This window comes from Lactuca saligna, chromosome 6 (assembly GCF_052625555.1).
Source record: "Lactuca saligna cultivar CGN05327 chromosome 6, ASM5262555v1, whole genome shotgun sequence".
Taxonomy (NCBI): domain Eukaryota; kingdom Viridiplantae; phylum Streptophyta; class Magnoliopsida; order Asterales; family Asteraceae; genus Lactuca; species Lactuca saligna.
The window spans coordinates 138135037-138147620 of NC_136422.1; the positions used below are offsets into that span (position 1 = coordinate 138135037).

The 12584-nt window shown below is 35.3% G+C and overlaps 4 protein-coding genes across 4 annotated transcripts; 2 read left to right on the forward strand and 2 right to left on the reverse strand.

Moving 5' to 3' along the window:
* The first annotated feature begins 1474 nt into the window (after positions 1-1474).
* LOC145001028 (phosphatidylinositol 4-kinase gamma-like protein) lies at positions 1475-4260 on the forward strand. The gene is made up of 2 exons (XM_078960347.1): positions 1475-3493; positions 3652-4260. The coding sequence occupies exons 1-2, from the start codon at positions 2249-2251 to the stop codon at positions 4027-4029; spliced, it is 1623 nt and encodes a 540-aa protein (XP_078816473.1). The 5' UTR covers positions 1475-2248; the 3' UTR covers positions 4030-4260.
* Positions 4261-4795: 535 nt separating this feature from the next.
* On the forward strand, positions 4796-5600 carry LOC145002000 (uncharacterized). The gene has a single exon (XM_078961317.1). The coding sequence runs from the start codon at positions 4896-4898 to the stop codon at positions 5475-5477; it is 582 nt and encodes a 193-aa protein (XP_078817443.1). The 5' UTR covers positions 4796-4895; the 3' UTR covers positions 5478-5600.
* A 374-nt stretch (positions 5601-5974) lies between these two features.
* Positions 5975-6774, reverse strand: LOC145002001 (photosystem I reaction center subunit II, chloroplastic-like). Its single transcript, XM_078961318.1, has one exon. It carries the CDS (start codon positions 6667-6669, stop codon positions 6061-6063), a length of 609 nt encoding a protein of 202 aa, XP_078817444.1. The 5' UTR covers positions 6670-6774; the 3' UTR covers positions 5975-6060.
* A 247-nt stretch (positions 6775-7021) lies between these two features.
* On the reverse strand, positions 7022-10034 carry LOC145001999 (UDP-glucose 4-epimerase GEPI48-like). Its single transcript, XM_078961316.1, has 9 exons — positions 9412-10034; positions 8774-8823; positions 8554-8689; positions 8375-8476; positions 8073-8300; positions 7901-7979; positions 7722-7804; positions 7537-7628; positions 7022-7422 (listed from the first exon to the last, which is right to left on the reverse strand). Exons 1-9 carry the CDS (start codon positions 9598-9600, stop codon positions 7341-7343), a joined length of 1041 nt encoding a protein of 346 aa, XP_078817442.1. The 5' UTR covers positions 9601-10034; the 3' UTR covers positions 7022-7340.
* Between the last annotated feature and the right edge of the window lie 2550 nt (positions 10035-12584).

A 12584-nucleotide genomic window follows, 5' to 3' on the forward strand; every position in this document is an offset into this window, starting at 1 on the left:
GGGCCTTGGATTTTGGATTTTGGGTTAGAGGGTTAACTATTAATTAAGGTTGTATTTATTGTTAGTTAGTGCGAGATTATCCGGTTCAGCGACCCGAACAATTTTTTTTTTATTATCAACGGATTGAGGTAAGTTTCCTCACTATACCTGTGGGTTGAAGACACCAATGTCACCCCACTAGGTTAAGTTATGCTATTTGTCTTTGTGACTTTTGCATGGTATGTTGGGCTAGGCCTATGGATCAGGAAGGGCTAGGCCTATTCTATGTTATGTGGAGTGCTAACTGTCTCTGTAAATTTTTCATTTGTATGATCGGGCTAGCCTATTGGTTTGGCAGGGCTAGGGCCAATATGCGGGCTGAGCCCAATGCGAGGGCTAGGCCCAATGGTATGTATGATATGTGGTATTTGAGTAACTCACTAAGTTTTGTGCTTACAATTTTATGATTATGTTTCAAGTACTTTTGGTTCAAAAGGGAAGGACCCGGCTTGATCACAATGCATCTACCCATGTTTCCGCAATATGATGATTTTGGAATTGTACTCTAATGATTGTTTTATTATCTTACACTTTAAATGTATGATTAAAAGATAATTGGTGTTTTGGTTGAATTAAAAATGAAAATTTTACCTTATAATTTTTGGGACGTTACAGACTTAGTTCTCGAGTTTTAGAACAGAAAGGAAGAGAAATGAAAGGGGAAAAAAAATTGTATTTTGTGTGCCCGAGTTGGAGATAAATGAGAGGAAAATTAAACATTTTGTTACTTCTCTCTAAATCCTTCCAAATTGGAAGGAAAGTTAGAAGGAAACACGATCCTTCCATATTCTTTTACTTCATTCCTTTAATGAAACTCTAGAACACCAAGTTTTTTTTTTTTTAACTTTTTTCCAATTCTACTCATTTTCTTTCTTTTCCCTCATTACGGGCGTGTTCGGCAAAATTAGCCGGTAGCAGGTAGTTTATAACGTTTTGTTAAACGCCATATGAAGTAACATTTGGATTTAAAGCGTTTTGTTTAAACTAAACGCTTGTAGTTTGTAGTGACGAACAATGCTTTCTGTTCAAAACGGAACGTTCTGTCAAACGTTAAAAGCTATCAAATGCTCTGTACCGAACACGTCCTAAGTTAAACTCAGGAACAGAGTGTTAATAAAATTTTATTTTAAGAAACTATATTTTCAAATTAAAATTTGAAACTTTTATGTTTATAATTAAATATAAAAAAATATTTATCACAAACCAAGTTTTATATTAAATAATCGGTCGCTTTTCTATTATATGTTTATAATATAAATTCAGAAACAATATTTCTAAAACTATGTTTCATAAAAATTGTACTATGTTTCATAAAAATTGTACTCCTAAAAGTATGTTCATTAAAAAATGAATAAATAATATGTTTATTTTTTTTATTACTATTATATAATAAAAATAAAAGCAAAAATTGAAAGCAAGACGCTCGAAAGTGCCGTTGATAGTTGATAATACAAAGCATCATTGTTGATGATGTTTCAGGTCAAGACAAAAACCAAACTCAACGGCTATACTTTCGCTCTCTCACTTCACCACCGATCGACATTTTCCCCGGAATCATAAATCCGACGAAACTCTCGCACAATCATTTGAACCCTAAAACCAAGTCACACCACCTCACCTCCGATGCATTTCTATTTTTGGTAACCACTTCATCAACAGATCACGTCTCAATTCATCATCATCAACATCGATATAAGCTCATCACTTTCTTCAAATTGACCTTTGGTTCTTCCCAACCAGGTAAGAATCCACGAAAATTGTTTTAAAAAAAAAGTTTCATCTTTTAGAAACACGCTCCATTTCTTGATTGTCCCCCTTCGTGTCGCCGATCTCTTCGCTTTTTACCACTTGATTTCTATTACAAGAGATATTGTTGATCTTATTTAAATTCTCACAGCTGAATCGTCTTTTGGAGTTAATCGAGTAAAATGCCCTTTGATACGAGGCTCTTTTGGGGGTCCTTCTGTTGAAAGGGCATTAGGGTTTTGGTTCTTTTCTTTTGTTTCTGTTTCTGAACAAAGTAATTACTTTTGTTTGTTGAAACCTTTTGATTCTTTAGGGTTCGTTTTTTTGTTGTTGTTGTAAGTGTAATACATGTTCTATTTGATTGAGATGTGACGAATATTGTTGTAACAAAAGAAGATAGTGAAGAGGAAGAAGAAGAAGAAGAAGCCAAAAGTTTAACACTTTGTGTGATCGGATTGCTACAATGTCAGCTGTTGATGTTGCTTTGAGTCCTATCCACATAGAATCCGGTTTCATTCATAACCGGAACAAATCCATTGTCATATACCTAACTGTCGCTGATTCTGTGATTCCCATGTGTATTCTGGAATCCGATTCCATAGCTTCAGTTAAACTCAGGATTCAAACATGTAAAGGGTTTCTAGTGAAGAAACAGAAGCTAGTTTTCGAAGGAAAAGAATTATCAAGAAACAACACTCTTCTTACAGACTACGGTGTTTCAAGTGGTGATGTTCTTCATTTAATTCTCAGGGTCTCTAACCTTCTTGTAATCACAGTCGAAACCGCTTTCAGAAAAGAATTCAAATTCCAAGTTGAAAGGTTTAGAAACATAAGGCATCTGAAACAGAAGATATCAGAACAAGCAAAAGGGTTTCCATTTGTTAACATTGATGATCAAGAAATCTTGTGTAATGGCGAAAAGCTTGATGATCAAAGACTCATTGATGACATTTGCAAGAATCAAGATGCTGTTGTTCATTTGGTTGTTCAGAAACCTCAAGAATCTCAACCTAGAAAAGATCTTGGAAACAAAAAGATTCAAAACAAATCACTTTTGCAGCCTATTATCATCAATCCTGAAATGAAAATTCCACCTGTCATATGGGACATGTTACATTCAGCATCAGAAGGTTTAAAAAAGATGAAAAAACCGATTAGATCATCCGAGGGGACAGGTGGCGCGTATTTTATGCAACACCCATCAGGGAAAAAACACGTTGCTATTTTCAAACCCATAGATGAAGAACCAATGGCTGTTAACAACCCTCAAGGGCTACCTCCATCAACAAATGGTGAAGGACTAAAGAGGGGGACTAAGGTAGGCGAAGGTGCATTGAGGGAAGTTGCAGCCTACATCCTTGACCATCCGTTGACCGGACCTCGGTCAACAAAAATGGAGATGGGTTTTTCGGGTGTGCCCCCAACAATCATGGTAAAGTGTTTGAATGAAGAGTTTAATCATCCACAAGGGTATGATGGTGGTGAAAAGAATATCAAGATTGGATCTTTGCAGATGTTTGTTAAGAATTGTGGGAGTTGTGAGGATTTGGGGCCTCGGGATTTTCCAGTGGAAGAGGTTCATAAGATCACGGTGTTTGATTTGAGAACCGCAAATGCCGATAGGCATGCTGGAAATATTTTGATGAACCGCGAAGGTGATCGGATTGTGTTGATTCCTATCGATCATGGATACTGCTTGCCCGAGAATGTAAGTCTCTTTATCTGCAAATCCAGTACAATCTGTTTTGTCCTGTCCTGTCATGTCCTAATCTATATTAGAGCATTAGAGCAGTACAACCTGTTCTGTTCTGTCATGTCATGTCATGTCTTGTCCAGTCTAACTTGCATTTGTTGTTTGTTTTACAGTTCGAAGATTGCACGTTTGATTGGCTCTATTGGCCACAAGCGCGCAAACCCTACTCACAAAAATCACTTGACTACATAAACTCGCTAGATGCAGAGCAAGACATAGCACTTTTAAGCTCATATGGGTGGGACCTTTCACTCGAGTGTGCACGTACCTTTCGCATCTCCACCATGCTTCTAAAAAAAGGTGCAAAAAAAGGGCTCTCCCCCTTCACCATAGGCAAAATCATGTGTAGAGAAACATTAAACAAAGAATCCATGATTGAAAAGATTGTTGGAAAAGCCTATGGTTCCATGATCACGGGAAGGAGTGAGGCTGTGTTTCTTGAAACTGTCTCTAAGATCATGGATTCTGAGCTTGAGAATGTGTGTGTTTAGGGCTCGTATAGGATTTGAGTAATTTGTTGGGTTTTAGTTTTTTTTTATTTTTTATGAAGTATTTGCTTTGAATTTCTGTTGAGGTGATTGATGGAAGTTTGGAGCGATACGAATAAAAGTGTGATCATGATCAGCAATGGTGTTTTTTAGATCTTGTTGCTGAATTTGGGTTCGTAGTTGAATGATTTGTATTTTGTAGTTATGTAACAAAGCTTTTGTTGCTTATGATAATTGATGTGTTAAAAAACTTGTAAATTTGAGTTTGTTTTTATTTTTTTTTTCCTTTTAAATTTAACATCGAAGGGTTTTTAAAGCTTAAATCTGGTTAAAGGAAGATTCCCCAACCCCACCACGAGTGTGACTGATGACCACCGCTACCTCCACCTTCCTCCTCCGCGCAGTTCGAGCTCCGTTTGGCCCCACTTGCTCTCTTTTCTCTTTTCAGCTTTTGACAATTTTGCCCCAAGGGAAGTCAGTAATAATTATTGTGCTCCCTTGTGCCAGACAATTATAGCTCTGATTTATAATTTATTAAATATATTTAATTTTTTTATTAGATATATAAAAATTATAAAATTTTACAGATTAAACTTAAATTTAAAATAAAATGTTAATTCTTTGCTGATATTTGAGTAATTTCATATCAATAATAATGATTTTTTATAAGAAGATAAATATATATATATATATATATATATATATATGTGAATTTCTCATTTTAAAATTTTCTTGATTTATATGTAAAAACTTTATATTAAAGATAGATATTTCAACTCATTGCATGAGAAAAAGTAAAAGCATGAGAAATAGTAGAAGTTTTATTGCTCTTTTTTGAAAAACAGAGCCCTCTTTGACCCAACACCCGAATGGGAGGCCGGAAAAATCTATCGCCGCCGCCGTCCGGCAGGACAAATCTAGCTTCATGCATCGTAGCCACCATCTTCTTAATCTTCATAACAATCATCATCCTCATTATTTTCTTCACCTTATTCAAGCCCAAAACCCCCGCTATCGCCGTCACCGCCGTCCAACTTCCATCTTTCTCCACCACCAACACCACCGTCACCTTCACCATCTCCCACTACATCGCCGTCAACAACCCCAACCGTGGCGTTTTCACACATTACGACAGCTCTCTACAACTCCTCTACGCCGGAAACCAGGTGGGGTTCATGTTTGTTCCCTCCGGCAAGATTGAAGCCCGTCGTACGCAGTACATGGCTGCCACATTTTCCGTCAAGTCTTTTCCGTTATTGTCGGTGATTAACCGTCAGCCGGAGGGGATGAATGGGTTACGGATCGGACCCAGTTTGGAGATAGAAACTAAAATGGAGATGCCGGGTCGGGTCAGGGTTTTGCACTTCTTTACACACCATGTGGAAGCTAAAGCTGAGTGTAAAGTCGTTATCGCCATTAATGGTGGATCTGTTTTAGGTTTTCGTTGCTAGTTTTGTAATAACTGTGTGTTGGATGCATTTTGAAGCTCATTTTCTCTGCAATTGTAATATTTTTCTTTTTATAAATCAATGTAATTGTATAAAAGGTTTTGATGATTAGGCTTTTGAACTCAAGTAGAGTTTGGTTTGTAACTTTGTATGACTAGTCTTAGATTGTTTTAGCACATGTAGTTTGAAAATTTTGAAAACAAAAAACTTAAACTTTTGTTGATACATTGCTAGTTCATTCGTGTGTTAATCGAATTCCAAAGCTAAGAAGTTTGAGCAATTATAATATCGAAGGTCATAACAGCGAAAATCGGAACTTGTGGTTCATTTTTTTTTCTTATCATGCCAAAATATCTAACTTGTTAAAAAAAAGTTAACACTAGTAAACATAACAAAAGTTGATCACATATAAATTCACAAGTCTCTTAAGTCTTAAGACTGGAGTTAGTTCGTAAATCTTTTGTTAGGTTGATTAGTTATGTTATAAAATTCACATGTACTTTGAAACTGTGAAAATGTTTCTTTAAATTAATTAACTTGAAAATTACATAATCACAGTCCATCAGAAAACCATCCATGATCATATTCAAATATCGTAGGGTTGTTTTCCGGTGAACTTGACTTCAATCGGACTAACATTCTTTCCGATTGACCTCATGTTCTGACCCACCCCCTGCCGGCCGGCGTTAACTTTTTCCGGGTACACTCCATCTTTGGGGTGCAAATACTGAACTTCCCCATTCGGAAACACCCTGTAAAACTGGTATTTAATCTTGTATTTTGACCTCAATCTTGTCCCAAGAGCCAAACACTGTTCTTTTCTCGCTAATTTCAACAGATTCGGTCCTTCCCTCATGATGGCGGCGCCGCCGGTGGGCATTTCGAAGATCTGTTCTTTTGGTGATTCCCATGTGATGACGTAGAACTCCTCCACCTGAGCTTTTCTGAGCAGGCCGCCGGTGCTTCCGGCGAAGATTGGAGATGGGGTGTTGGGGTCGAGTTCAGGCGGGGTGAATCCGACCGGAGCTTCTTTGGTGGGGACTTCCCCTGCCGCCGCGGCCTTGATGGTGGTGAATCGGGTGGTGGGTTTGGTTGGTTTGACGGTGGTGAAGGAGGTGAGTTGTGATTGTTTCCATGGGGAGGTTTGATTGGGGATTGTGGGTGCGAAGAGGGAAGCTTGGGTAGCCATGGCCATGGGTGGTGGTGGCTGATTAGAATCAAGAAGACGAAGAAATGGGGATTTGGTGTAAGTTGGGTGGCGGCGGTGGTGAGTTTTAGATGGGTGGTGACGGAGGTGGGATGGATGTTTTTAGTTGGTGTTATTGGATAAGAAGATTTTGTTATAGCCAATGAGAGAGTAGTATCTGATCTACCCTCATATCTTCTTCTATTGCCACGTGTAAATATAATTCTATCCAAACAAAAATCCACTTGGAAAATACCACTTTAAAGAATATTTCAAGGTCTAATTTGCTATGTTGTATATACTCTATAGACTATAATTCCTTTTGTTATGTCATGTTTTATAAAAGAACATAGAGGAAAAATGGAAAGAAATAAATAGATGCAGAATGTTGTTATATATGTAATATGTCTCTTCTTCATTGCTACACAGACACCAGATCTCATCATATACAAGAAGCCGACTCTATATGTAAAAAGTAAAAAGATCCCCATACAGTTTTTAAATAAAAAAATAATAATAATAACTAAATACTATTGACTTGTTTATTTGTTTTTAACTTTCGACGTTAGCCTACGTAACACCTTCTATCAAGAAGACAAAAAGGAAACCAGGTAAACATCACTTGTATTATACTCCTATTATATCGCTGACTTTGCAAATTTCCAATTTTACCCCTTTGATTATTTGTTCTGATACCCATACGGGTTCTTGCTGGCCCAGTTCCATTGGTCTCTGCACATCTCCTCTATCCCATTTTCTGCCCTACATTACACACACACACACACAAAAAGAACGATTTAATACAGATAAAAGAATAATATAAAATAAAAGAATGTTTACGAAAATGAAAATATTGAAAAATAATATAAAACTCACTTCCAGTTTAATTCACGCTCTGCCTTTGCTGTGGAAGCATAGACAACCTCAGCATCACCAGGCCTTCGTTCAGCTATTATTAGAGGAATTTCCTGTAACACGAAAAATAAAACATTATAAAAATGGACTATTTTTTTTTCTTTTTATAAAATCTGAAAAAAAAAAAAATCAAAATGACTATATACCTTTCCTGAAGCCTTTTCAAACGCTGCAACCATCTCCAAAACAGAAGTTCCTTTACCCGTTCCCAAATTATAAACCTCACAACCTAAAATATATATAATCACATCATCAATAAAACATTCAAGATTCTTAAAATATATTTAAAAAAATAATAATAGAAAACGCGACACAATTCACAAACCTATTTTTGGATCAGAGAGTTTCCTCAACGCAGCCATATGCCCATTTGCTAAATCCGCAACATGAATATAATCACGTACCTGTAAATTCATATTAAAAAAAAATATATATTTATTTTCCAAACTAAATTAAAATTTTAAAAGAAAAAAAAAAAAAAAAAAAAAAAAACATACCCCTGTTCCATCTTTGGTTAAATAATCAGTTCCAAATATTTTCAATGCAGGAATTCTTCCAACAGCAACTTGTTGAACAAAAGGCATAAGATTATTTGGTGTCCCAAGAGGATCTTCACCAATATAACCACTTGGGTGGGCCCCCACCGGATTAAAATACCTCAACATTATCATTTTCCACTCACAATCCGATGCATATATATCACGAAATATATCCTCAATCATCAGCTGTTCATAAAACACATTCAAATCATCAAAAAAACAAAATCATTTTTCATTAAAAAAAAAATAAAAAATTACACCTTGGTTCTTCCATACGGGTTGGCTGCAGATAAAGGAAAATCTTCTGTGCATGGCACCTCCTTAGGCCAACCATAAACAGTAGCTGATGAAGAGAACACAATCTGAAAATTTTATAAACAAACATGTTATCGATTTGTATAAAATATTAATAATAGAATGTTAAAAAGATTAATAATACCTTTTTGCATCCATGGGTATTCATGACTTCTAATAGGGTTAAAGTGCCAACAACATTGTTGTCATAATACATCAATGGCTTTTCAACACTTTCTCCTACAGCTTTTAGTCCAGCAAAATGTATAACTGCATCAAATCTGTGTAAAATCTTTGGTTAATTAAAAAATTTGAAGTTTCATGAGAGTTTTTATGATGAGATTTAAAAGGTGTTGTGAGTTTACTTAGTGGAAGCAAAAAGCTTCTCTAATGCAGGCTTGTTCCTGATGTCCATCTGCAAGAGAAAAAAAGAAGAGGAAGAAAATAAGAAAAAGACACTAGCGATAAAATTGTTTGAACAAAATATGAAATTGGATTTTTTTTTTTTTTTTTTTTTTGTATGAAATGGGGTGGTTGAAAGCTAAAACAGTTTGTCATGCTAAATTTGAAAGATTAAGAATGATGAAAAAGGAAAGATCGAAAAGTTAGCCCTCCAATAAAATTGGAAATCCTACCAACTTCCATTACTGTTCCATCAATCAATTTTCAATTGAAACATAAAGTCACATCACTTGATAAAGATTCATCCAATAAAACTACTTAAAAACAATTCAACTACTAGAAACCCAAATTCAGGGCTCCAGATCAACTGGAAACTGATAAAAATGAAAGCGAATTTAGAACCGAGAAGACGCTTCAAGAAATCAGAAACAATGGCGAAATTGAAAGGGTCTTAAAAAAACTGTTTAGTTAAACCCCAATTTCGAAAATCAAGCATTGAATATAAACACTTCGATTGACCAACTGATCTTAATTGCTCAAAGCTCTAACAATTTGTTAAAAATGTAAGTAAATTAAAAGGGGGAAAAAGAAGAACATTAACCTGATGAAAAACTAGGTTAGCGGCATGATCACCAGCGAGTTCTTGGACTCGATTGATAGCGATTTGTGATGAGTTGTCAAGATTATCAATCACCACGGTCTTGTAACCACCTAACAGCAGCTGTAACACGGTGTGACTGCCAATGTAGCCGGCACCACCGGTGACCAATACACAATGCGGTGGCGCCATTGTAATCGTTGACAAATTGAACGTATCAAATCCAAACCGCGATCAAATCGGAATCCGATTGAACCGCAGGCGACTGAATCTACACGAATCGCGCTCTTTTTCTATGTGTATGCATATACATGTATCTACAAAAGAATGAGATTTTTGTTATGTACAGTTTATATGGGGGATCTGCGGAAGGGAAGAGAGAATATTGGTGTGTGGTTTTGACAGATGGGAGAATTGAATGGGACAATTGTTTGGGTGTTCCATATATACATATACATGTGGTGGGGTGGTAACTGATTGAGTGGGGACAGAACAGATTGTTTAAAGTAGGGTTTTGATTAGTGTAAATTTGGCAATCCCAATTCCAATTCCAATTCCAATTGGGGGAAACACGAAATTTGGGGAAGATCAACTTCTTTGCGGGAATTGGTTGAAATCTTTTGAGCTGTAACCAAATTTTTTTCAACTTCATGTGCCTTACATAATGGGAAAGAAAAGATAAAGTTTGGTGGAAGACAACACACTTTTCCTTCTATCTTTTATTCTTTTTAAAGAAAATGTTAATATAATCAATATAAAATACAAATATATAATGTGTTTTATCACTTGTATCCGAACATTTTTACAAAAAGTTATCTATTACTATTTTGAAAGTTTAATATTATCCGTTTTCAATAATATATATATATATATATATATATATATATATATATATATATATATATATATATATATATATATATATATATATATATATATATATGGGCTTAAGGAATATGTGGTTATTATGTACCTAAGTTTATATATACACCCCTCAAACAATGTAGTTTTGATCCATTTATATCCAAACTAATTATAATATCTCTTTTACTATTTTTCCTTAATCATGTAACTTACTAAATCGATCAAATTTATGTTCTTTTTCTTCATTGTGTCTAAGAACATAAAGCATTAAATGTCGTGACCATTTAATCAACCATAGTAAATTGTAAATGAAAACTAATAAAATAAAAGATAAAAGAAGAACATATCATAACTCAATGAAGTTTTTCACAAAATCATTGGATATAGTTTTTAAATTGAAATACAAAACGCTTGAGTTATATTCGTTAAAAACTATTGATTTTTTATTTTATGTATAAACTTCAATAATTATTTGCAATAAAAAATATATATAATTCATCTTTTTCATTCCATAATTAAACTTAATTCAATGGTATTCTATTAAAACAAAACTAAGATAAGATGAAATTGGATTTTTTTGTTTAAAAGTACGTCGTTTAAAAGGTTATATACCTAAGCTTAAGTACATAACAGCCACATATTCATTTTTCCATATATATATATATATATATATATATATATATATATATATTTGTCTTTTGATTGTATTTATTTTTAATTTTCTATGCTTTTTTTTTGTTGAATTGTAATAAAAATATAAATTACTTTTTTTGAAATTCCAGATTTATTCATGGAATTTCGAACATTTTCTTGAAATTCCATAATAATTTATTTTCCATCGTGTTTATAATCTGGATTCTAGAATGTTACAAAAAAAATATGTTTAATTTGATATAAGACAAAATTACAAAAATGGTCATTGTGGTTGACAAAATGATGTGTTTTGGTCCAAAAAAGTTTGGCGGTGCGTCAGTGGTTCAATTTCGGATAATTTGTGTGGTTTTGGTCTCTATGGTTGGTATTTTTGTGTGGTTTTGGTCCATACCCCACCTGAAATGACTAATATACCCTTATATATCTCATTTTTAATTTATTATGTTTAATTATTATTTTATTTAAAAAAAGACCCCTCTACATACAGCCCACCCAACTCACTTTCTCTCTCTCTTTCTCTATCTCTCTCTCTCTCTCTCCCTCTCTCTCTCTCTCTCTTTCTCTTTCTCCCTCTCTCTCTCTCACTCTCAACACATACATAAACATAAAAGCACAATCTGAAAACACCATCGTCTTGTTACTTCTAGCCACAAATGAAAATTTCCAACCATTCCTCCAATTCACCACATCTGATGTCCCAAAACTTGATGTTTCCTTAAACCCTAGATTGCCCGCTATGAGATCATGACACCATTAACAAATTTAGGCTCGAACCAGTTAAAAATGTGTTGATGGAATCAAAGAATCAAGTGAAAGCTTCAACTGAAGAATACTAAAGCCACCTTCATCGACTACCCATAACAACAGGACTATCACCATCATCGATAATTGTCGCCTTTCCTACAGTTGCTCGATTTCTACACCGTTGTTTGATTTCAGCTTGAATTAAGAGGGAAATGCCAATCTCAGCTTGAAATCGACTTCTTATCCTCTTATTCCTATCTTGTTTGAATGAATTAGAAGCTGATATGGGACAATGACGGTGGGGAAGTAGAACCCTAGCCCTCAACTCTCTTTTTCTCTGATAGATGTGCCGCCACCATCAACCTCATATGTTCCCTTCAAGCCACCTTTTGCAACATCAGCCATTCGACAACAAAATCGATATCAAACCACATCCAGCACATACAACGATTTTGTGGTTCAAGACTGCCGCCATAGAAGATAGATCTGTGGTTCAACATTCATCGTCTTCTTTAAATCCGTAGATTTTCTAACGATTCAGGTCTTCATGAATGATAAGAAGATGTCGGAGATCTACGAAGCTTTTGGGTTGATTTTTCCAACAAGATTTGGGAAGGATATGCATCTGGTAGTGTTTTCTAGAAAAAAATTCGATGAGTGGTGGTTTGGTAGTCGGTGGTGAATAGTTCTCAAGTTAAGGAGTGAGAGGTTAGGGTGGGGGAGATGGAGGTGGTTGGCAACGAATGGTGGTGGCGAATGGTGATAGTGGCAGGAGGAGAGAGAAAGAAAGATTGTGTTTTTTCTTAATAGGATGGTGGAGAATAACGATGGTGGCAGGATGATGGTGGTGGTAAATGGCGATGATGGCATGCGGTTGTTGGAGTTGAACAGTGATGGTAGCAAGCGGATCGTGG